This window comes from Lonchura striata, chromosome 2, assembly GCF_050655825.1.
Source record: "Lonchura striata isolate lonStrDom1 chromosome 2, ASM5065582v1, whole genome shotgun sequence".
Classification (NCBI taxonomy): Eukaryota; Metazoa; Chordata; class Aves; order Passeriformes; family Estrildidae; genus Lonchura; species Lonchura striata.
Window position 1 is genome coordinate 63,979,363 of NC_140704.1, and position 22,126 is coordinate 64,001,488.

Below are 22,126 nucleotides of genomic sequence, written 5' to 3' on the forward strand. Positions count from 1 at the left end.
GGGCGGTGCGTGTCCCAGCAGCGGGGCTGCCCCGTGCCCCGGGAGCGCTCCCGCCGCCTGCCCTCAGGCCCGGCACAGCTGCATCCTCGGGGAGCTGCCCCTTCCAGGGATCTCCCAAGCCCAGCAGCTGCTCAGGGAGCCGGCGCTAATGCGGCCACCCTCTCTCCTCGCCTCGGGCACGGCGGTGTTCCCTGAAGGGAGCCAGGAAAGGCGGAGCCGGGCTGGAGCCCCCATCCCGCACCTCGTGAGCCCCAGCCCTCTTCCAAACGCTGGCACCCTCAGGGTGGCACCTGCCCCCGGCGTGTCCACACCCCCTTCCCGAGCAGCAGGGCCCTCCCCCGGCCCGGAGCGGCCTCGGCTGCCCGCGGCACAAGGCCGGGCATCAGCGGGCTGGGGGAGGTGGCGGCAATGTCTGGCCCGGCGTGGGGCGAAATCCGTCTCAGCTGCCCGCAGGGAAAGGGAGTGTCCCTCCCAGGAGAACTGACGGAGCGCCCTCTTACTCACCTGCCTGCCCGCCGCTCGGGGCGGCGGGGGAGGTGTCGCAATCATCTGGGGAAAGGGACGAGCGTCAGGAGCCCGAGTGGGGCAGGAATGGCGGGGTTACATAAGGGAGGTGGGCGAGAAGGGGAGCGGGCACACAGGTGTGCGCATCCCGGCTGGGCCGGGGGCGAGGGGATGGCGGACGGGCGGCTCAACGCTCCCAGCCCGAGAGTGGCTGGGAAAGCAGAGGGAAGGGGCACAGACAGCCTCAGGCTGCAGCTGCTCAGGGCGCAGGCAGCGATGCGGGTCGGAAGGGCCGGAGAAAGGGCAGGAGCAGCGCCGCTGCACAGCCACGGGCAGAGGGAATTCCCTCCCTGCGCCCGCAGTCCCGCTCCCCGCCGGCTGCTGGGGAAACCTGCGCTGCCGCTGCCTGCCAGGAGACAGCTCGGGGGCTGCGGGTGTGCGAGCCTCGCTGAATGGAGGCTCTGCTGCCCTGCTGGTTGCTGCTGTGCTCGGGAGGGAGGAGGAGAGCGAGGAGGAGGAGGAGGGAGGGATGTGAAAGTGGGTCAGGAATGTAACTAGACTCTGCCCCCCTTGTTGCCGGCGCAGGCGGCGCTGCCTTAGCGATGGAAAGCAGGCATTTCAGTGTTGATGTTCCCCAGTCCCGGCGGCTGACGGTTACTAGGGGATCCTGAAGGATGTGTTTCCCTGTGACCCTTTGAGAAGAAAAACTTAGTTGCCTCAGTAACCAAGTTTGGCTTGGATGCAATGATGCAGTAAATAGCATAGGTGAGCATTGCTAAATGGAGGAGGAGGAAGCTGGACAGCTCTTGTAGTCTGGTCAAGAAATGTTTAAAAAAATCCCAAGAAACTCTGTTTGTTCAGTACACGACTTTTACATTTTCTCATGCAATAAAACTCTCAGAATTTATCACCTATTTGTTGTAAACTACTAAGAAAATAGAGATAGAAGTAAACAGCCTTACTGATGTAGCATGAGGTACAGACCTCACCCACAACTGCAGTAGCCCTGAGCAGCCCTTTTCAATGCAAAAAATTTGTTTGGTAGACTGAATTTTTGAAAGTTAAGCAGTGTGAAAGAAGGTGAAGGCTGGCTCAACACCTTAAGATTTCATCCATCTTCTTTTCAGCATTCTTACTTTAGATTAACAATTTTCAATATTGTTACTTAGATTAAAAGAGAACCCACCAACCCTGCTTCTAAGGAAATTCACAAACTACTTTCAAAGTGGAAAGTAAACTAAAATAACAAAAATAAAATAACTTGAGGGTCCATTATGCCTAATTTTTCCCTATTCCCTCCAGTTGTTATTATCTGATTTCTATCTTCCTCTAATAAACACTTTCATTCACAAGAGTGAGAAATAATTTCTCAGAGTTGGAATGAAGAACTGAAAGGAATCACAGAATACATATACCGTGATATATCCATTTCTTCTTCAGTTTTTTCCCAGAGTTGTCTCTTTTCTAAAACACTGGTACTCTGAAGAAATAATGGGTTGTTGTACCATGACTCATTCTTCCCCCAGCCTGAGGACCCACAGAGGAGAACTGAGCTGTCAAGCTTACAGATGCGTCAGGAGTGAGGGGACACACGGACTGTCAGTGCAGGCCACACAGCAGATAGGGGTGCATCCAGTCGATGGATGAGGGTATTTGTGTACATTTCATCAAGGGAACAAAAGTCACTGGAGCAAACTGTGCAGCTATTCCGTTTACTCCTTTGAATATTTGTCAAGGCAATATTGCTGTGCATAAACATCCCTTTAACTTATTCCACCACTGAAAACTACTCAGTGTTTAAAAGCAGACATGCCCTTTAATTCAAGGACATTCGAGGATGCATAATGAATGTTACTCTTTCTACTTTTTCCATGAGATAATTTTTCCAGTTGATTTCCCCTATATTTTCTTATTAAAAGATGAGTTTAATAAAAAAAGATACATGGATATAAGTAAATTATGGTGAAATATAACTAATATATTGTACTATTACTCCTGTTTTATTAAATTAAAAAAAAAAAGTAGAAGCTAATAATGGTTTAGGTGCCTATGGACCACAAAGTTTTTCTTTAACAGAACTCATTGAAGGGCATGAGTGATACCTTATAGATGAATGTAGCCTATTGACTCCAGTAAAGGAAAATATTTAGACAGTCTTCATCCACAGTTTTAAGTTCTATTATGGCTTAGGTATGCCATGCTTATTTTTTTGGTGGAACAATATTACTTGGTTTTGTCAACTTTCCTGGCAATGCAGAGCAGTCAGTGAGTAGACAGTCTTTTTTGTCATCTGCTTGCCAGGGCCTCTGCCATTGAGCTGTCTTGCAGATTGGGGCAAGGGTATCCCACAAATTTCTGTCATTGCCAGTGAAAATGCCACTTTAGAAACTTTCTCTTTGGGGACTCCCAAAGAAAGTTGTGATGGTCCCACCTATTGCCAGCATATTTTCCCTATGGGTTGAGGCAACCCAGTGAGCTGGGCAAATTAAACATTACAGAATAAGCACTTGTGCTACCAACCATTTCTTCCCTTACTGGCAGGGAATATCTGGCTTTGTTGTAAGTCTGGGGCTCTGTTTATGCCCCTCTGGCCAAGAAAAGGGCACACTAAACCTTATGGAAATGTGAAAATCCTCCTGTGCTCTGTGCAGAAGGATGGTGTTTCCTATGTATTCCCCCCGCCCCTTTCTGTAGGGATGATGTGAGGAAGGAGGTGTGGTCAGAAAGTTGCTGCTTTCTAGTTTTTCTTGGCTCTGGTAAAGGCCTTTCTATTCAAGGGTAAATGACAGGGACCTTGACACCACTGTAAATCTGCAGGGATGTCTTAGAGGTCCCCAGAAGGACCAGATAATCTGACAAAGCATGAAGCACAGCTTAGGTATAACAGAGAATTTGACCTTAAACTGTGGCTGCTTTAAACAGCATGTCAGTCTAGACCTCTATTGCCAACATTTGGGTATGGGCTTAGAATGCAGTGAGAGACTGGTGGTTAATGCACAAGAGTGGAAAAAGAAGCAAGGGGAAGTTCCAGGTTTGATAGCTAAATCCATCAAAGTATTTTTTCTTTGTTTTTGCTTTAACTTGTACACTGGAAAATCAGGAGGGGCAAAACCCCCACTATTTAAATATGACTTTTTCTAGCTATGTTCAGCTGAGTTCCATGGTAGACAGAAAAAAAAAAGATGTATTAATTTTTACCAAATCATGTTATAGCAAGCTAGTGTGCATGATTTAGTAAAATACTTATTTTTCTGAGTAATTTTAGCATGCCCTGGCTTTTAAAAGCATAATTTCCAAAATAGATAGTAATAATATTTTAAAATAGGTTAGCTCATTTTGCTTCTACCTAGCAGAGGAGCCATTTTGCATCCTACTGAAGTGCCTATGTGGCTTCAAGGGGAGGATAGATAGGACCATATTAAGATAGACTCAAAGATTTGTCCGCATGCTATTTTTGAGCTTTATTTCCTTGGTTAGTATCTTGCTCTTACCAGGCTGAATTGCAGAAAATTCTGTGTGAACAGGATGAAACAATAGCAGCAAAGGTAGGATGCCATACCAAGCTGAATAAGGACCTCAAAGCCCATTACCATTTTAATGATGACATTGTTAAGCAAAGTAGCTTCAAGATTAAATCGTTTACTTAATTAAGAAAAACTAGCTACTTATAGAGTGTTTTACCTCCAGCAACCAAAATACAGCAGTGTTTTCTTTTGGAACTCAGCTCATGTAGTTTCAAAGATGTTTGCAGCTGAAGACTGTCAGTCACTTACTGCACTTACAAAACAGGTTTAAAAGCAGACACGGGTAACAGGATGTGACACAGGCGCTCCTCAGCACAGCATCTGACACATCCCTGTACTTTTCTAATAACTTTGAAAGAGGCTGCTTAAGTCTGGAATGCAACAGGTCTCCCAAAAGTTTGAATCCAACAGGAAAGCCTTAAGAAAGGTGTATCCCCAGATGTATCTTATTGGGAATTATTTCAGTGAACTTTTGCTTATCAGTATTGAAAAGATGTGTTAAAACCAGTCTGACAACTTTTTTTCGTAACACCATGTGCTGGAGGGCCTTGAGAAAACAGTTTTGAAACAATATCAGAGCTGAACTACTGAAATGCTTTGAACAAGAAGAATGTTCATTAAACATACTTCTCTGGTTTTTGTACTGTCCCAAACAACAAAAGTAAAATATTTTACAATTTATAGCCCCTTTTCCAGTGAGATGCTACAGCAAGAGCTCGGAAGATTTGCATCTTGCAAGTAAGAACACGATGGACTTAAAATACTTAACCTACTCTGCTTTTTTCCAACATTTTAGCTGTGAATTTACTGGATCCTGTTTCAAAACATGCATGTAAAAGCCTTAATTACCCACCCAGCTCCCCTTATCTTAATTCACTGTAAGTCAGCCAACACCCAGGGGAGAGGCTCTGCAGTGACTGGACCATGAGAGATGCAGACATTTCGTACTTCACTGGAAACAGTCGCTGTGGTATAATCCTGCTTTCTCCGAGTTCCTATTAACTAACACTCCTTGAAGTGAAATTAGGTTTCATTGCCCAAGGCTGTGCTCTTTTCTCTCCTGCAAAAGGGCTGTGCTTCAGGTCACAGGTCTGTGCACGGGTCCTCCCACCCAAGCCCAGGGCACAGCGAGAGCGCCTGCCTGACAGATCAGCTCCTCTGCAGCCACCTGGCAGTGCCTGTTCTGCACTGAAGCTCTGAGGAGGGAAGACACGGATACGGAATTTGCAAAGCACACCAGCTTCCTGATTCCCCATTTTCCAGCCGCAGATATCTCAGTACTTCTCAGAACCTCATTTTTGGATGTGTAGCAAAGGGTTTCAGGTTAGAATGCGTTATTCAGCACCTCTGAAAAGCACAATCTTATTGTATACAGCTTCCTCTGAAAAATCGGGGCTGAGTGCCACAAAACCAAAAAAAAAATATATTTAGAGGAAATTGTCGATGTCATTTTGCAGGAGACATTTCTGACACAAAAGCAGATGCAAACAAATAGTAGCATCATACTAGAGTGAGAGGGGCTGGGTTTGAAGCACACCAGCTAAGACTAAACATGAAATTCACCTAGAGGGTAAGAGCCTTCCAGTACAGCTGGTTGGCAGAAGAATAATTTAAGAAAAATCAGGATATCGAGAGAAATTAATTACAAAAATGTAGGGCCTGACTCTAGAAATGTTCACTGGAGATGCTATCCAGCAGGGAATGATAAAGGAAGAATCACCTTTACATCTAGGGCTGTTTTGAAGAGCTGCCGTTGATGGAAGTTCCCAGGCATTCCTGGGAGCTGTGTCTGTGTCTGTTTTAGTAACTAGGAAATAGATGGTGGATCCTGCTATTGGCAGGACCTTTTATACATCCATCTTAGTATTTTCTTTGAAGTCTTTGGTAATCGCAAACAAGAGTCTCTGTAGAGATGATTTCTGCAACACAGGAAACACCTGTACACTCTCCTCAAATTATTTCTCCATGTGACAAACACACACCAGCTCTGCTGTGTCACGAGGTCTTTTCACCCTAAAAGCTAAGGTCAGGAGTGAACCACAAAAAAAAAAGCATTGGATAAGGCAAAATCCTTCCCCTAAACATTTCTTCCTCTTGCCTCCTACTCTGTCTTCTCTGGTTTTCCCCCCTGTATTATTCAAGCCACAGCTTGCCCTCCTAGAAGCATCAATCCATCATTCCCTATATTTATTTTTGTGTCTGTTCCTGAGTTGTCAAGGACCAGCAGATTCTTTTTTTACTACCAATGTGTGTAGAGCAGACGTCCAGCCACAGGCTGGTTTACAATCAGAAGCTGTAAAAGTAGGAGTGTACCAGTCAGTGATGTGATTTCTGCAATTTCTAAACATTTTTCTTTAAACATGGTTATACAGCTCACACTTCTCTTCCTCGATTAATTGTAGCCTACTCTATTTCATGCACTGAAATGCACACTTTTGATAAAGCAGGCCCAGAGCTAACAGAGGGGGCTCCTGTTCCTGGCCTTTCTACACCTAGCTGCCCTCTCACTGCCCCAATTCCTTCAGCTGTGCAAATGGTGCTCCCAAAACTGTCTGTTTTATTATAAAGTGAGTTAAGATTCTTGGTGAGGAACATGGGATGAAAGCAGACAGCCAGAGCTGTTGCAGAAATATTACACATGAGTATCACTGCATGGAGAGTTCTCCAACACCTTATTAGTACACACAAAGCAGCAAGAGTTTATTCAAGGTTAGCATCTTCTACTCTTAGGCTTGGCTATGGTAGAATAGCATCTTAGATAAGAAAATACTTGTGCAGCATGATATCATTAGTGTGGTCTGCTTCAGATCTTTTCAAGAACCTGGCAGAAATATTTGCAATAAGGGAAAAAAAAAAAAAGCTATTTCTCTTTTAACTAGTTATTAACCTCAATACAGTCTATACTTACAAGGAGGTAAAAAATGTTGTACAAAGACCATCTCTTACTTTGTTCTCTGAAATCAGGACAGTTTCTAGTAATTAAACTATTCCTATTTTATTACTAAGTGCTACTGTGTATCTCTTACTATTGTACAGAAAACTGGTCGTAGGTGAATTACACAGTTTTGGTATTCCCTACAATTATTTCTGTAACTTTATCTTTTCTTGGAGCAGGCCTCAGAAATTAGTCTTGTAGGATGTAAGAAATGTTGGATAATTCAGGAACAGTTTTATAAGCACTTAGACCTGTTAGTTACACTGCCTTAAATTCTTGCTGTTGCATATGCCCAGCAAGACACTGAGGGGTTTTTTATGACAAACACAAAGTAATTTGGAATTAAAATCCTCCCAATTAAAAGAAATAGCAATTCATTGCACTGAATCACATAAACAACTTTGATACCAGAGGCACTGCTCCTTAATCTGATATCTGAATTTATTAATGGATATTTTCAGTTTCATTTTTAAAAGCAATTGAAATGTACATGCAGATTTAGGATTTTGGACTGGGGAGAAAAGTAATTGCATTGCATCTTCACTCTTCTCCAACTCATCCCCTAAAATATAATTTTCCACCAAAGCAACAGTGTAAGATGCACAACAGTTGTATGTGTTGTACATTTTACTAATCTGAAGCTGAGCCTTTTCATTCTTACACCATTTTACCCTTAGGTCCTTCCTGGGTCAGACACACATTTTCCAAAGAATGCCCCAGAAAGGACTGTGCAAGTGATATCATAATTCTGTATAATTTGACAATGGACCAGAGTGTCTGTATAATGGGAGCAGGAATTTTGCTTTGGAGAGTTAATGGTAATACCAAATACATACATAAAATGCTGACATGAGAAGTAGGCCTCAAAGAATGGAAAACATTGTAGTAAGTCAACATTTATATTTCTAACTGCAGGTGCTGTGAGATCTGCAGGATGGATGAGACACAGGCAGCAGGCAGCGTGCAGCATCATCACTTCGAGCAGATTCACCAGAATCCTGCAAAGTCACAAAGCACACAGCTATTCAATGCTTAGGTTAATAACTCATGGAGACTTCTGATATTCAGAAGCATTTGGCAAACATCTAGTATTACTGGACTGTTTAAAGGTGTTTGCAGGTCACATTTACAAGGGGATGTCTGTTACACAATGTTATTAACAGGTATCTTTCTTGTTATCTGCACATTAACCCCTTCCCACTGTACCAGGAAATTATTCTGTTGTTAGACAGCTGACTCCATCTTCTAATTTTTCATGCAGGCAGGCTATAGCAGAATACTTCTTTAGGAGCTCATTTTGTCATTCTTTGTACAAATAATTTTTGATGTTTGATAATCAAAGAAAATTTTACTAAACATGTAATTTTTCAAATTATCTATATAAACCCCTCTTTACTTTTGTCACTCTTCCTTAAAGTTCAACATATTTCTTCATCATATTATTTGTATTCCTGAATGCCATTTCTTTCGTGTTCACAGCAATCTTACAGTCTCCCCTTAATCACAGTTGTCTCCACCACTTTTCCCAACTATTTAGAATTCATTGGGAAGAATCTAACTTGTTTCCTCAGTAATAGTTTTCCAAGTGCTTCAACATGCTGCAGCATATTTTACAAATTGTAGAGGCTTCTAAATTAATATTTCTCATTGAGTTTCACTTTTAAACTAATCCCAAGATGCAGGAAAATATTTCCATTAATTTTCATCCTATTTTCATCAGAGATCACAGAACTGATTATATTCATCATGATATTAATTTTTTTAATGGGATGACTGTAGTTTGGCATCTAATTTGTACTCACATCCTTAAATTTCAGGCTTGCTCAGCAGCTATAGAAGCAATGAATTTGCACAACATCTCTGAAAATCAAGCTATGTAAGTGCCTAGAAAATACAGCGTCAAATATCTGACTAGGGGCATCCTAATTAGAAAAAAAACCCAACTTTTTAAAAATATGTATTGAATATGGGTGAAGTATTGGTTCCTAGCAGAAACAGAGCATATGACTTAATGGTTCTCATGCTCATTCAGAAGTGGCAGATTTGATATGCATATTTATAATGTTTGGCAAATGCAGTGATTTTTACATTTAAAAACTAAGATACAATTACTAATCCTACAGTCTGATTTTACATGTTTGTTTCACTTTTTAAATTCTAAAAATGTAGTATTATGTATAAAATGTGGGGAGAAACAGCTGGCATTGGGAAATGTGACATGATGTATTTGATCCTGAAAGCTTAGTTTAGGCCCTCCTAATTACATGAAGTTCCCTCTCTCACATAGCCCTGGGATAATTGGATGGTATGGCATTCCAAAGCCTTTGGGATGCTAAAATAATCATGCATTAACCCTATAAACATACTTGTGCTTTGATGTTCTCACCACTTAGCTGCTAGCTGAATAATTACAATTCACTTGTGATAGACTTTCATATGATAAGAGCGATAGCAATGATAAAGAGAGTGAAAAAGTTGCAAAACACTTGACATGTGTTTTTAGTTCATATGAAGAGAGGACATCAATTTGTAGGAATTGATATGGACCACACCATGCAATTAAAGCTTTTGGTCCCCATTTCATTGCTGGAGGGAAGTGGGGTTTGTGCTCAGTGGCAGGGAGCAGCCACAGGAACTGGTTGTGGCTCTCTGGCTCAGATAAGTTTATGCTGTTCCCTTTGGCAAATCATTGTCTTATAAATTCCTCAATGCTTTGTTCAAAGTACAGCTGTGTTTCAATAATAACTTATTTCTGTACAATTCCAGTTCAGTGGTTTTCATTACATATGCTGCTAACATTTTCACACGAGTACCCCAGCTGTACAGCAGCCCTCTTGCAGTCAGCGCTAGCCCAAAATCATGCCAGGAACTGTCTGTATTAATTTCCATGTTACCAAACTTTTGTATACTGAACTATGATACACCACTCCCATCTTACTTTCTCTTCCACTGTTGTCCTAGGTCTACAAAACTCATCACTTTTATTTAACCTCGATTTTCTACCACAAGATTTTGCTGTTGTTCCTACTTACATGCAACATACATGTTGTTCCTATTTTATCCAAATACCAAGTTTTGCAACAGCTCTCAGTTTCCAGATAGGAAATCTGAGCCTGTTCATTCTTTTCCAGTGTGGTTGGATAATGTGGTGTTCATCATAGGACAGGACGAATGACATGAGCTCTACTGAATCACCACATTCAAGCTAGCACAGGGAATATTTCCTCTCTTTTGCAGTGTCAGGACCAGGAATATCATCAGTGGATCTGTCTTTGAGATTATCCCAAAAAAACTGTATGGACTGTGGTGAATTCTGTCCATTGGCTGGTGGACCAGGGAGCAACAGAAAAACATCAGGCTGGAGTTCACTGATTTAAGTCTGTGCCTAAAGAACAACAGACTAGCTCTTCTGAGGTGAATCACTCCCATTTACAGCAGAAACCACAGTTCTGAATCTCAAGTCACATAGGAGAATATCGGCTACACAATTCTTTATTGCAATAAAGCAATACCATAGCAAAACTCTCTAAATACCTGATAAAAATAAACAGGAAAAAAAAGCAATCTTACTTTTCAGTCAGAGCACTCATGCAACTTTCTAGGCTTACTTAGCGCGTGTGTATGTGTGCGTAGGGGAAAAGCAACTGTGGAAGGAATTAATGTCCTCCAACAGAAGGTCCTCATTTTTACATGAGGACCACAGCTCTGAAGGTTCTAAGATAAAATCATCACATTCATTTTAATGTGTTTTTTAAATCAGGCTTTTAATCTCAAGAGGTGAGAATCTCAAGAGGTAAGAATACAGTGCTCCCATCTACTGTGCCACTGGTTGCCTTACCAGTGTTCTCCTCAGCCTCCCCTTGGACTATCTGCTGTATAACTCTTATTCTAGTGACATTAGGTTCTACCCCCAGGACTTCTCTTGAGGTTCTTCTGTGGTTTTTTTTTTTTTTTAATTTGTTTCTTTGCATTTAATAATTTTAAAAATAATTTTGCTGAATTATTCAGGCTGCTCATTTGCACTCTAAGAATTACCTTCAGCCACTTCTGAAAGGGAAAGGACATAGAGGAAAACAGCATAATGAAACAAGCTAAGAAGGTGTATATGAAATGAGTACCTAAGATTGTTCAAGAAATTATTAGAGAAAATCTTATTTTTAGTTGCCATTTAATCAAAATTTATAGCTCAGAAGATCTTTTTTTTTTTGAGTTCAGAGAGCCATGGCAGCCTATTACCAGCTCACAAGAGGCTGCAGGAAAATTTTTGCATGACTGTTAGGATTTCAGGATATTTTCATAGACATTAATCCCAAGAGATTTAATCCTTTGCTGTAAACACTGATTGCAAGCTGAAAATTGGGAGTTCAAATGCCTTCTGCCCTTTCTAATTACTTGGAGTTCTCTTGAGAAAGAGACTGATGTCTATGCCCTGTTCTTAGAAAACATTTGTTTCAAGAGTTGAAATTTCCCTACAGTGAATCATTTCAGGTAACAGCTCACTTGCACTCATTTTGATAATAGGGGTTTAGGTTTTTTTTCCTTTTCAAGTTTCAGTTCAGTTAGAGTACAGTCCCTCCTGACCAGCAAAGTAATTGAAAACAAAAACAAAAACCAAAACAAGCAAAAAAATGTATCTAGCTACCAAATCTTTCCTCCCTATATGCTCATTAAGAGAAGTTTCACCTTCTTTGTATTGCACTTCAGGAAAGAAGATTATGGAGCATATTATCTGTTATTCAAGTTGAAGACAGCGATGCAAAGAAATGTATTGAGAATACTTTCTTGTCAAGAATCCTTTATTTAAAAACAGGTGAATAATAAATAAAGGTAAAAGGACTTAAATGCTCTTACCCATATTGCCCTAAATTAATATACTTTGCAATTACTGAGTTTTCTTTTTGTAGAAGCAAATACTTTCCTGTATGAAAGCTTTGGAAGTTATCTAAAATATGTCTGTATCTTATACCCCTCTGGTCTAAACAGCTATCTTCTTCTGCCAGGAAAAACCTTGTGCTGACTGTTTTTTGCTGTGGTTGTGGAAGTCATGTCAGTAGAAGAATTCATTTTACGTCTCTTAATCATGTGTCCATTATGGACAATCTGTTAATAGAGCATGGCTGTTCTGACAAGTGAAGAGCTCTCCTGATGTAGCTGCAGCCCTATACACTGCAGCAGAGGCATAACTACCCCCAGTACCATTTACAACGGCAAAACCCTGCTTTTGCCAGCATGGCTTATCTTATCATTGTCTGAATGACACAAGCTGTGCTGGTGAAAGTATGGTTCTGACTGCATAACTCTGAACATTCGCTGCTTTTGGTAGCGCAGCTGGGTTTGAAGCTCAGTTGCGAACCATATCCCTTTGCACATCTGCCTGCAGAGCTTTACAGCATAGATCTGACCCAGTGCTTTTTTGCTTCTGATTTAAGGAGGCACAAAGCACAATTTAATAAGTACAAAAGCATAATGACTCTTTTCACACTCATTTACCTGAGCCCCACCATTTTCTTCTGCCTCCTCCTTGATTCTTTGCCTACTGCATCCAATTGGCCATTTTTTCCTGATAATTTGGTTATTCTCTTCCCCAAATCCTGTCATTTCAGCCTCTCCCAAGTTAGATTAATCTCTGCCCTTGAAAGTTGTCCTGCTTTTTCCTTCCCTGCAGGGTAACAGCTTCCTTGCCTATTATCTTCATGACTGCTGCCTCACTTCCTATTTCTTCACTCCTCTGCTGGCCCTCTCTGCTGCTTTGTGGGTGCATCTTAAAGCACTGCCTACCATCTTCTTCCTGGAATGGGGATTTCCTTCTTCCCTATCCCCTTTTCTATTTGCACTCTGTAAGCTATAATTAGCTGTGGTCTGAAGTTAAGAAAATAAAAATGCAGGCTAGAAAAATCAAGAGAAATATCCTGACAGCAAAATCAGCAAGAGTAAAGTCCAAGCTCCCAACAGAAACTGTTGAATCCTCCATAACTGATAATACTTAAAGCTAAACCAAGACAGAACCGAAAAGTGTACTGTGCAGAGAATTACTGTGGCAGCCTCAGAGAATGGATAGTAGGTGTTTTCCAGCTCCATGACACCAAAAGATAATAAGTGATGCTTCAACTGGATATTGCCACCTTCCTTTAGTTGCCACTGTCTCCTCTATTTGAACAACAGAACATGATGTTGCTGTTGACATAAGCATTTCTTTTGATTGTGAGGGGTTTTAGAATCCACCCTCCCTAGCAAATGAGACACAAGGAAACACACAGCTGGCTTACTACTTGCCTTCAGGAGGGAAAATAATCACATTTAAGCTAACAATCAATTAGGTGTGAGAGGCTGGGTGGTCAGTAAGAATGAAACATGTTAGTACCAAATTACAAGCTGGGCATTAAACACTGACTTCTTTTTGCACACCTGTGTTTTTTTGCATTGCCAGGCAACAAAAGTTTCTGGGCAACAATGCCGAGTTTTAAAACAAGTGAAAGTATTGCTGTGGGTGGTTTTGCTTATTGTTCTTTTAACCACTCCATCTCTACACTGACACACTTGCACATGGATTATACAACCTGTTTCTGAGGCTCTACATTAGTGATCATAGAATTGCTTGAGAATGTAAATGTCAAACATCTACCCACTAGTTTTTTTCATGCTATGTTTTCAAACAGTCTGCTGAGGAAGAAGTAGGCTGTGCTGCTCCAAAATTTGCTAAGTAATTAAATATGCAGAAGAGAATCTGACTTAATTTTATTCATTTAAAACGTGCCATTTGTAATACTCTAAAGAATTTTTGTTACTAAAACTGTAATAACACTCTTGTGCCTCTGTTGTTTGTTTTGGCTATAAGGCTGAAAGATATGTCAGCTTATTATCCTTTTAGCCATTCTCTGTAGTTACAACTATATATCCTGAAAGAACAGGTTTAGGCTGGTGAACTTCCCCTGAAAGGGTTTAGAAACACTGGTTATTGTTACAATAGTTTAGGTGAATAGTTTTTTGCTACTTTTTACATCCTGAAAATTAGAGCTGGGGAAAGGGACTAGTTCATCAAGCTGGTCCAGTCCCAGCAACAGGGCTGTTCTGCATTGCATCCATCTACAGGAGACTCCCACAGTGAAAAGAGAGAAGGAGATGGGACCAGCAATTACTGCAGCCAGAAACTTCAAGCAGTCCTGCAATATGCCCTACAGGCTGTGATCTATGGTGGGGGGGGGAAAGTGGTGTGGGTTTCAGAAACACTATCTTCATATTTCCATATGAATCCTTAGCCAAGAGGTAGTCTTGGCTGGCTAGGTGAGTCAGCTCAAGGACTGTTTTGCACTGTTGAAATGTCTCAAAGCCAACAGGGAGTGAACACTTACTTACACATGATCTTTTACTTTTGCTGTTTGTTATCACTAACATACTGCCTGCTGAGAAGAGTCACCCAGCAGAGTGGATGGCTTCATGCCTGGAGAACTACACTGGGATTTTTGGGGGAAATACTGGTTTTCATTCCAGCCCTGCCACTACCAGCCTGTTAGGATGTGAGGAAAAGTGCTTAAGCATGCTTGGACACATCAGCTTTTCTTTCACTTGGTAAAGGCTAATGTTAAGATAAGTTTGGACTAAAGTTTTGGCCTAGCTAATCCAAAGCTGCCCTTGGATATAGTGAGTGGTGCTGTTGCAAGAGTAAGTTCCACCACTCCCTGTTGCCCAGTTGCCCAGTTTCCAGAGGCCAGGGTAGCTGAGCATGGTGGTGTATCACATTTCCCTGCATGGGGAAAATGGGAATGCTGTAGGATACTGTGTCTTCAGACAAATGCTCTGAAAGAGTTTGCAGCTCATGTATTATGCTCTTCTATGTGGTTTTCCAGTGCACAAATTCATCAAATTTTCCAAGCAATTTATAGGATATATATTTAATTGAACTTTCCCCATATTATTTTGTATAATTATGCTGCCTCTATGGTGGTCACATTTGCCAGTTCTGCATTAGTTCTTAAGGGGTTTTTGACCCAAGAAACCTATGTCTCAGAGAAAAAAACGCCTCTAAGCAAGAAAACCCTCAACCCATGAGAAGACTCAGCAATGGCATGTTTGTTCATTTAAAGACAGTAGGCCTCTTCGAGAGTAGGTACTATTCAACCAATAACTGGTTGAAACATAAAGGAAATTCAAACATTTCTTTTGGTCTTAGGTTTTATAAAGGCTTATTTCTCAAAGCCCTCAGGGCTGTATTCTCTGATCCTCCAAGGAGGCTTTTCCCTGTGTTAGTATGTCAGCTGAGTTCTTCCTCTTGGCATGAGTGGGGACATCAGGAAAAGGATGGGAGCAAGAGGACTCCAGATGCTAAGCAGGCACAAGCTCAGACAGGGCATGGGGCCTCAAATGCCTCTGACATCCTCTGTAGCTGGGGCTACATCCCTCAGGTCAGCGTGAGGGAGCTGGGGCTTGGCAGCTGTCCTCACCCAGCAGTCCTGAGGTGTTGTAAAGTCAGGGCCCAGTCCTGACTCTTAGCATATAAAATATGCCTGGTTAGTCAGAGAAATGCCTTACTGCAAGCTGCTTTGGCTAAAAGGGACATGTAAATTTGCAAGAAATTACAGTAACTTCTAAAGACCATGATCTAAAACACAGAATGTTGATAATGTCTCATAAGACGGCAGGAAAAATATTTTCTAGCAAACCTTTAACTTCTCTCTTAATGCTAATGTTAGCTTTATTCTCTGTGCTTTAAGATATTCTCAGGTTGTGGCCTTCATATAAGCTATACATCCTGTTTTTCTTCTCTCCTTTAATACCTTTAATCAGCATCTCTGATATTTAAATTGTGGGTGGGGGCGGAGTTGTCCTTTTCTTGGGACCACAGCAGGTGGCTTTTGTCACCAATACTGCTGTATCACCCAGTGGTGTCAATTAATCTGGTAACACACTAAACATCCTCACAAAACTATTGTTTTTATTTCTACTATTGTTCATTGTATTTAACCTCATTGTGAAGGATCAGAGACATGTGTGAGGGTTACACAGAAGCTACAGAAAGTCTTCTTGCCCCTGAGTGTGTTTACGATCATGTGGGTATTCAAGTCCAAATATACAGAAAGTATAGAAAATATGAATAGTCCTAGGAAAAAAAAAGACTTATTACTTACCTTGTCATAGAATGGTCAGAGGAGAGGGGATAAACCACAGTAAGGCAAATGATGAAAAGTGCAGAATGAAGAGGATAGCTATATCATATAAGTCATGTAGTACCATTTTGGGAGAGTCATCCATCAAGGTGGGGTTTATTAGACAGAAATTACCTCTACTTTCTCTTTCACTGTAATAAGCAATAGAATAAAGGAACCATTTGCTCAACACTTCTCATTCACGACCACAGTGGTGTTTTACCTCTCTGATGCATGATAAAAGTTCAAATGACAGAAGGCTGAAAAACTGAATTATTCTATTTCTCTTGCCCACCAATAGCCCAGAATTATAATTAATTTCTTAACTGTTAAAAAATATATCACTTTTTACTATTTTATAAACCCAAGTAGTTAATGGGATTTTAAAGTAATTACATAACATTTTTTTAATCACTGGGCTTTTTGGTTTTTTTGTGGTTTTTTTAATTTTCAGTATTAATGTAACACAGTATGTACTGGTTCATGCTTCATTCCACCTTTCTGAAAGAATAGGGATAAGTGCTATAAAAAGCTATTTGCATATTTTCTCCAAAGACTAAAATCATTATTTTTTTCCAATGTGAGTTTTACATGTCCACCTTTTTAGAGCAGATTTCAGATGCTGAATTGAGAAACACTTGTTCTTCTGTTCCATCTATCTGCTTGCTAAACTTCCTACATCAAAGGGCTCTTAAGCACCCCCAAAGTTAAAAAATACATTGAGGATGGGAGTCTTCATGTTGAGGTACTCCAAAATGCCTCCAAGACTGTTCTAGAAATATTAGGCAGAGGTCAATGAGACATGCCTTGCTAACCTCCAAACATGATTACCCATACAGGAATTTTCACCAGTTTCAACTGCAGCCATTTGTGTAAACAAATGGCTGTGCAAACCAGGCCCAGCCTCTGAGTTTGTATGTGTGTGCCATGAAGGCTTAAATCACAGCAGTCTTCCAATGTAAATAGAATGTTTCAAGGGCTGAGCCTGAGAAGGATAAACTGCTCAGGTTTTTGATTAATTGGATGCCTGACAGCAAATGATACTGAAGATGCAAGCTGGCTGTAAAGCTGCTGAACTTACCAGGAGTTCTTCCACTGCAGGCTGGCAGGTACAACGGGGACAGAGATGAAAAGGTTAAAGACACTTTGCTATCAGTTTATTTTTAATGGTTTTCCTTTTTTTTGGTAAAATAAGAACCTTAGAACAATGAGAATGTGCTTTCTCTCATGTTTGTTGCTAATATTGTGGGGTAAACTATGTTATTGCTCCTCTGTCAGTCAGCAACTCTCCTTGGGTACTACCATACAGAACTCAGTACAGAACACAAGTGGCAAAAATTCAGCCCACAGAAACCACCACATCACACACATGTTAAAGCTGCAGTTTCACATTCTGAATATACGTGTGCTGCCTTTCAGTTTTGCAGTTGTGGCATTTCAAACTACCAGTTCACCAGACCTGCATGTGTTTTACTTGTGAGTCCAGAAGGGAAGAGGTTTATTACAATATGAATCACAGCTCATGGGTTTGAGACAGGAGCTGTGTATTCCTGACTTGTATGTCTTTATCCAGTATTTGATAAAAAGGTGCAAATGAAGTTAATTATGACATCTTACATGCAATAGTCTGTGCAAATAGTCAGTTGAGGGCTTACTGCCACATACCTGGAATTTTGCCTTGTTTTCCAGGTGAATCCCTTTTCAATCAGGAGATAGGATACCATGTAAGCTGGCACAAGCTTTTCGCCTAGAGGCCATAACTTGATTTCTTTAAAAAACAGGCCAATACTCCAGGTTCCACCTCACCAGTAACAGCTTTAAAAGGCCTAGTTTTAGTAGCTCTAGGTATAATGTAAATAACCGTTTCCTTAAAGGTAAGCTGGTTCCTCCTATACTCACTAGGCACTCCTCGGAAGCAGTGTTGGTTTACTTTTTTTCCCATCGACCTCTCAGGATGGAGCATTGCCAGGTATTTTGTTTTTATGTACTGTTATTATTTATCACACAACTCTAAACCAATAGCTGCTTTACAGTGAAATCCTCACCACTCTGAACACCTCTCCATCACTTTTTAAGTCTCCTACACCTTTGAACTTCCACTGCAGGGAAAGTGACGGGAAGGATGGTGCCGCGCTGCGTAACTACCTGTACGTGCAAGCGGCCGCATCTTGCCTTTGATTGCACTAACACCTCCTGTTCCTGTGCTGATGTTCACGGTCCTGTTACATTTAACGTGTCCTTTAGGTCTGGGTGGATGACTGACCCCTGCGGGGACCCAAATCGCGCAAGGATTAAAAGTTTCTGAGGAACCAAACACAACCAGAAGGCGACTCCTGCCTGCGGCCGCTGTACCTGGTGAGGCACCGGGCTGGGAGGCAGAGGAGGATGCACAGACATTTATTTCCACGGCAGCGGAGAGCCCCGGTGAATTCCTTAAAGCCGGCGGCGCGGCACCGCCACCGGCGGCTCCGGATGCGCTCCAGCCCCGATCCGGGAGAGCAGCCGGCCGGCGGGGGACACGCACGCCGGGCCGGGAGCCGGGAGCCGGGAGCGCGGCCGGCCAGGCCCGCCCGGGCGAGCCCCGCGGGCGCGGCCGCCGGAGCAGCGGGAGGGCGCGGGGCGCCGCGTGGCACCTGGCCGCCCCCCCGCTCCCCCGCGCCTGCCCCGGGCATCCCGCTGCTGCGCTGCCGGGCGGAGAAGGGAGGGACGGAGGAAGGGTGGGGGGAAAGTTGTGCTCACTCCTCTCCTTGGAGGCGCCCCTCCCTCCCCGCGACGAGGGCGAGTTAGAGATGCTATGTGCAACAGGCTGCTGCTGCTGCCGCGGTAGCGCGTCCCCGGGAGAGGAGCCGGAGCGACACGTGATGTGTCTCCTTATCAGGGTGCGCGGGGCAGCGCGGGGGCGGGCAGGGGGCGGGCGCGCCCGCGGAGCGCAGCGTGGCGGGGTCCCTAACCGTGCCCATCTCTCCCCTCCAGGGAGGCGCGGAGGACGGGAAGTTAGCGCGGAGTTGATGAACTTTGCACATCCACAGAAACGCCATTTTGATTCCTTTTTCCGGAACAAGTTTGCGGCTCCCTCCCGTGCGCGCTCCCCCCGGCGCGCCCCCGCGCCCCCCCGGCGGCCCATCCTCCCGGCATGTCGCGGCGCAAGCAGCCCAGCCCCAGCAAAGTCCGGCGTAAGTACCGTGGGGCTGCCCGGCCGCGGAGCTCCCTCACAAAGGGCAGGAGCGTGCCTTAACTCTGGAGGGTCTAGTTATTTTTTTTTTTTCCTCTTCTTTTCTTTTTCTTACGGGGGGGCAAGAAGAAAGATGAGGAAAAATAAACTTCTGGAGGGGGCAGGCGCGGACGTGAGGACGTTGCAGCGTGTCGGCTGGTCGTGCGACTTTCTAAAAAATTAAATGTTCCTTAGAGGGGGGGAAAGTTTCCTTAAAAAAAAAAAAAAAGAAAGGAGGAAAAAAGTTTGGCTGGCAGCGGTGGAGATGATGATGAGTTCGTGCAGCCTCCCTCTTCCCTTCCCCCGCTCCTCCCTCTCCTCTCCTCCCTCCGCGACTCCTGTTTTTTTTTTTTTTTTTTTTTTTTTTTCCCTTGCCTGTTGCAGACTTTCTACCAACCAGCGGCACCAGCCGCGGCGTTTTGCCTTCAGGACCTGATGCTCATCCATATTAAACCGTCTGAGCTCAGGAATCCGGCCAGATCATCCCCCCCCTCCTGCTGCAAAGTTTATTTTTAACCAGCCACCGCCACAATTTGGATGGGTCTGCGAGGAAGCAACATCTTCTAGCCCGGCTCGCCCCCGTCTCCCGAGCTTGCCTTTTAACTTTTCCTTCAGGCTTATTTTCCTGCCGGCGGTGGCGGCGGGTCCCGTGGCGGCCCCTGCTCGCTGTTCCCGGCTGGGAGGGCCGCGCCGGAGCTGGGAAGTTGGGATGAAGGCGCCCCTTCTCCGCAGGTAGAGCCGGCTTGCGCCGCGCATCTCTCCGCTGACTTTCCGCTCCCCCGGCAGGGCCGGACGGCCGCGCCTGCCTTTCCTCGGCACCCTGGTACCTCTCCCCTCTCTTCTCTACCCCCTTTCTTTACTTTATTTGATTTTTTTCGCCTTTCCTCCACTTTCTCCACCCGCCCCCCCTCGTCTTCCTCCCCCCCGTCCCGGTAGGGACGTGCGTGTCCTTTCCCCTCCCGGCCTGCGCGGCGGGGGCGCGGGGGAGCCGTGCCCGGGAGGGCGGGGGGCGCTGCCCCCCGTGGGTCCCCCCCGTCCCGCTGCCTTTGTGCGGTGCCAGGAACACATCCCTACGCGGCGGGGCCAGCGGCGGGCAGGGACGCCTGGGCGGCGTCACCACTACAGGAAGGAGCCGGGCAGCATCCGAAGCTGAGGAGGGGTGTCCGGGCCCTCGCCCCCTTCAGCCCCATCTTGGAGGTGGGGAGGGAGCGGCGAGGCAGAGGTGACTGCCCTCCCGCAGCGGCGGTGTTTGGAGGTGAAAACAAAGTTTGGGGCGTTGCGGCTGCCGCCCCCCCGGCGCGGTGCCCGGTGCGGATGGGAGCCGGCCGAGCCCCGTCTCTGGGCGACTGCGCTCCCTCCCCATCGCCGTTGCTACGGGCCGGACTGCCCCGGCGGCGCCGCGGGGGCCGCGCTGAGGATGCGAGGCAGCTCCTCCTGCCCAGTTCGTAACACACGGGCTCGGCATCCCCCCCGCCCCATCCGCCCGGGGTGAGGGGGCGCGGGGGTCGCGGGCCGAGCCGGGCCGGGCCGGGAGCGGGGCGCGCCGAGATGCTGCAACTTTTTTTTTTTTTTTTTCAGCAGAGGAGGGAGGGCGGTGGATTGAACTTTGTCATGTCGCAGATAAGTTTCCTTTGGCTTCTTCTCCCTGCACTTCTCCCCCGCCTCCCTCCGCACGCACGCTTGGTTTTTTCCCTTTTTTTTCTTCTTTCGTTTTTTAAATAATTTTCCCCGTTTCACTTCTCGGCTCCGATATCTTCGCCTGCTCGGCATCCTCGCGGGGTTGCGCAGAAGGAGGAGAGCACTTCTCCTGGCTCAGCACATTTCCCTGCCCGGGCCGCTGTGCTCGGTTGCGCACCCCGCGGAGGCCCGGGCGCCTCCGTGCCCCGCCGCCCTCCCACGGCCGCGCCGCGGTGTCCGGCCCGCAGCTGATGCTCTGGTCCTGCTCGCCGAGGAGCCAGCATCCTGCCCGGGAGCCACTGGGCTGATTGCTGGAGGGAAGGCGGGGGCCATACCGACCATTCGGTTTTAATCCCAACTCCCTCTTTCGCCTGTTTTCTCTTGGAGATAAGATCAAGTGTATTTACTTATTTGAGAAAGTAAACATCTAGTTCAGTGTGATTTGGGGCCAGTGGTCTAGGAAAGGCAGCGAATGCAGTGGATGTTTCCTGCCATTCCAACATCCAGCCCCATGGCTTGGAAAAGAAATTGCTTATTAACAACAGGAGCAGTTGCTAAATAACGTCGTGTTGTCACCCCTACAGTGCACAGTAGACAACTGTAATGATGGCTGAATTTTTTTCGTTGAGGCCGGTCGTTTTGACACAAGCACTGAGTTTTGTTACCGCAGTTCCTGTTTTCCACAGGGTCAGCGTGCGTGAAAGGGATGCAGTGACTCAGGGTCAGGCCAGCCATATTTGTTTTAGGTTTTAATTTTCTCTTTGAAGACTTAAGGGTATATAGTCTTTTCTTGGTGGGCCTGCATAATGCTGATTAGCCTTAACCAGAGTTGGGTACATCCAGGAAAGAATAGGCCTTTTTGTTTGTTAGAAACCCAGAAACAGCATGAATCCATCATCCAATCAATCAGAGTACCAGGGCTCTCCCTCACCTGCCGGCAGGGACACATCCAGCCTCTCATGCTGCAGGGCAGCTGTTCCTGACCAAGTGTGGCCTCTTTTGCTCCCTCACCTTCCTCCTCCTGGCATCCGTATTTAGAACTGAATTCATATCATGTAGTTGGAAAAATATCATCCTTTAAATTCAATCTATTATTCTCCTTTCATTTCACAGATAGCTTCTAGTTGTCAAATTT

At 44.6% G+C, this 22,126-nt stretch overlaps 1 protein-coding gene and 1 long non-coding RNA gene across 8 annotated transcripts in view; one reads left to right on the top strand and one right to left on the bottom strand.

Moving 5' to 3' along the window:
- Window positions 1-18,692, bottom strand: part of LOC146768278 (uncharacterized) — a 70,241-nt gene extending 51,549 nt beyond the window's left edge. Inside the window, exon 1 of one of the 2 annotated variants that reach the window (XR_014952700.1) lies at window positions 505-18,692. This is a non-coding gene — a long non-coding RNA (uncharacterized LOC146768278). The remainder of the gene's footprint in view (window positions 1-504) is intronic. The other variant, XR_014952699.1, reaches the window with a different exon arrangement.
- Window positions 18,693-18,828: 136 nt separating this feature from the next.
- The window catches only part of RREB1 (ras responsive element binding protein 1), a 133,662-nt gene continuing 130,364 nt past the window's right edge, over window positions 18,829-22,126 (top strand). For 2 of the 6 annotated variants that reach the window (XM_021534650.4, XM_021534642.3), the window contains exons 1-2: window positions 18,829-18,982; window positions 19,077-19,276. Coding sequence is in view for 2 of the 6 variants with exons in the window: in XM_021534642.3 (XP_021390317.1) it covers window positions 19,237-19,276 (40 nt within the window). In the remaining 4 variants the exon portion in view is untranslated. The other 4 variants (XM_021534659.4, XM_021534667.4, XM_021534700.4 and 1 more) reach the window with 3 other exon arrangements.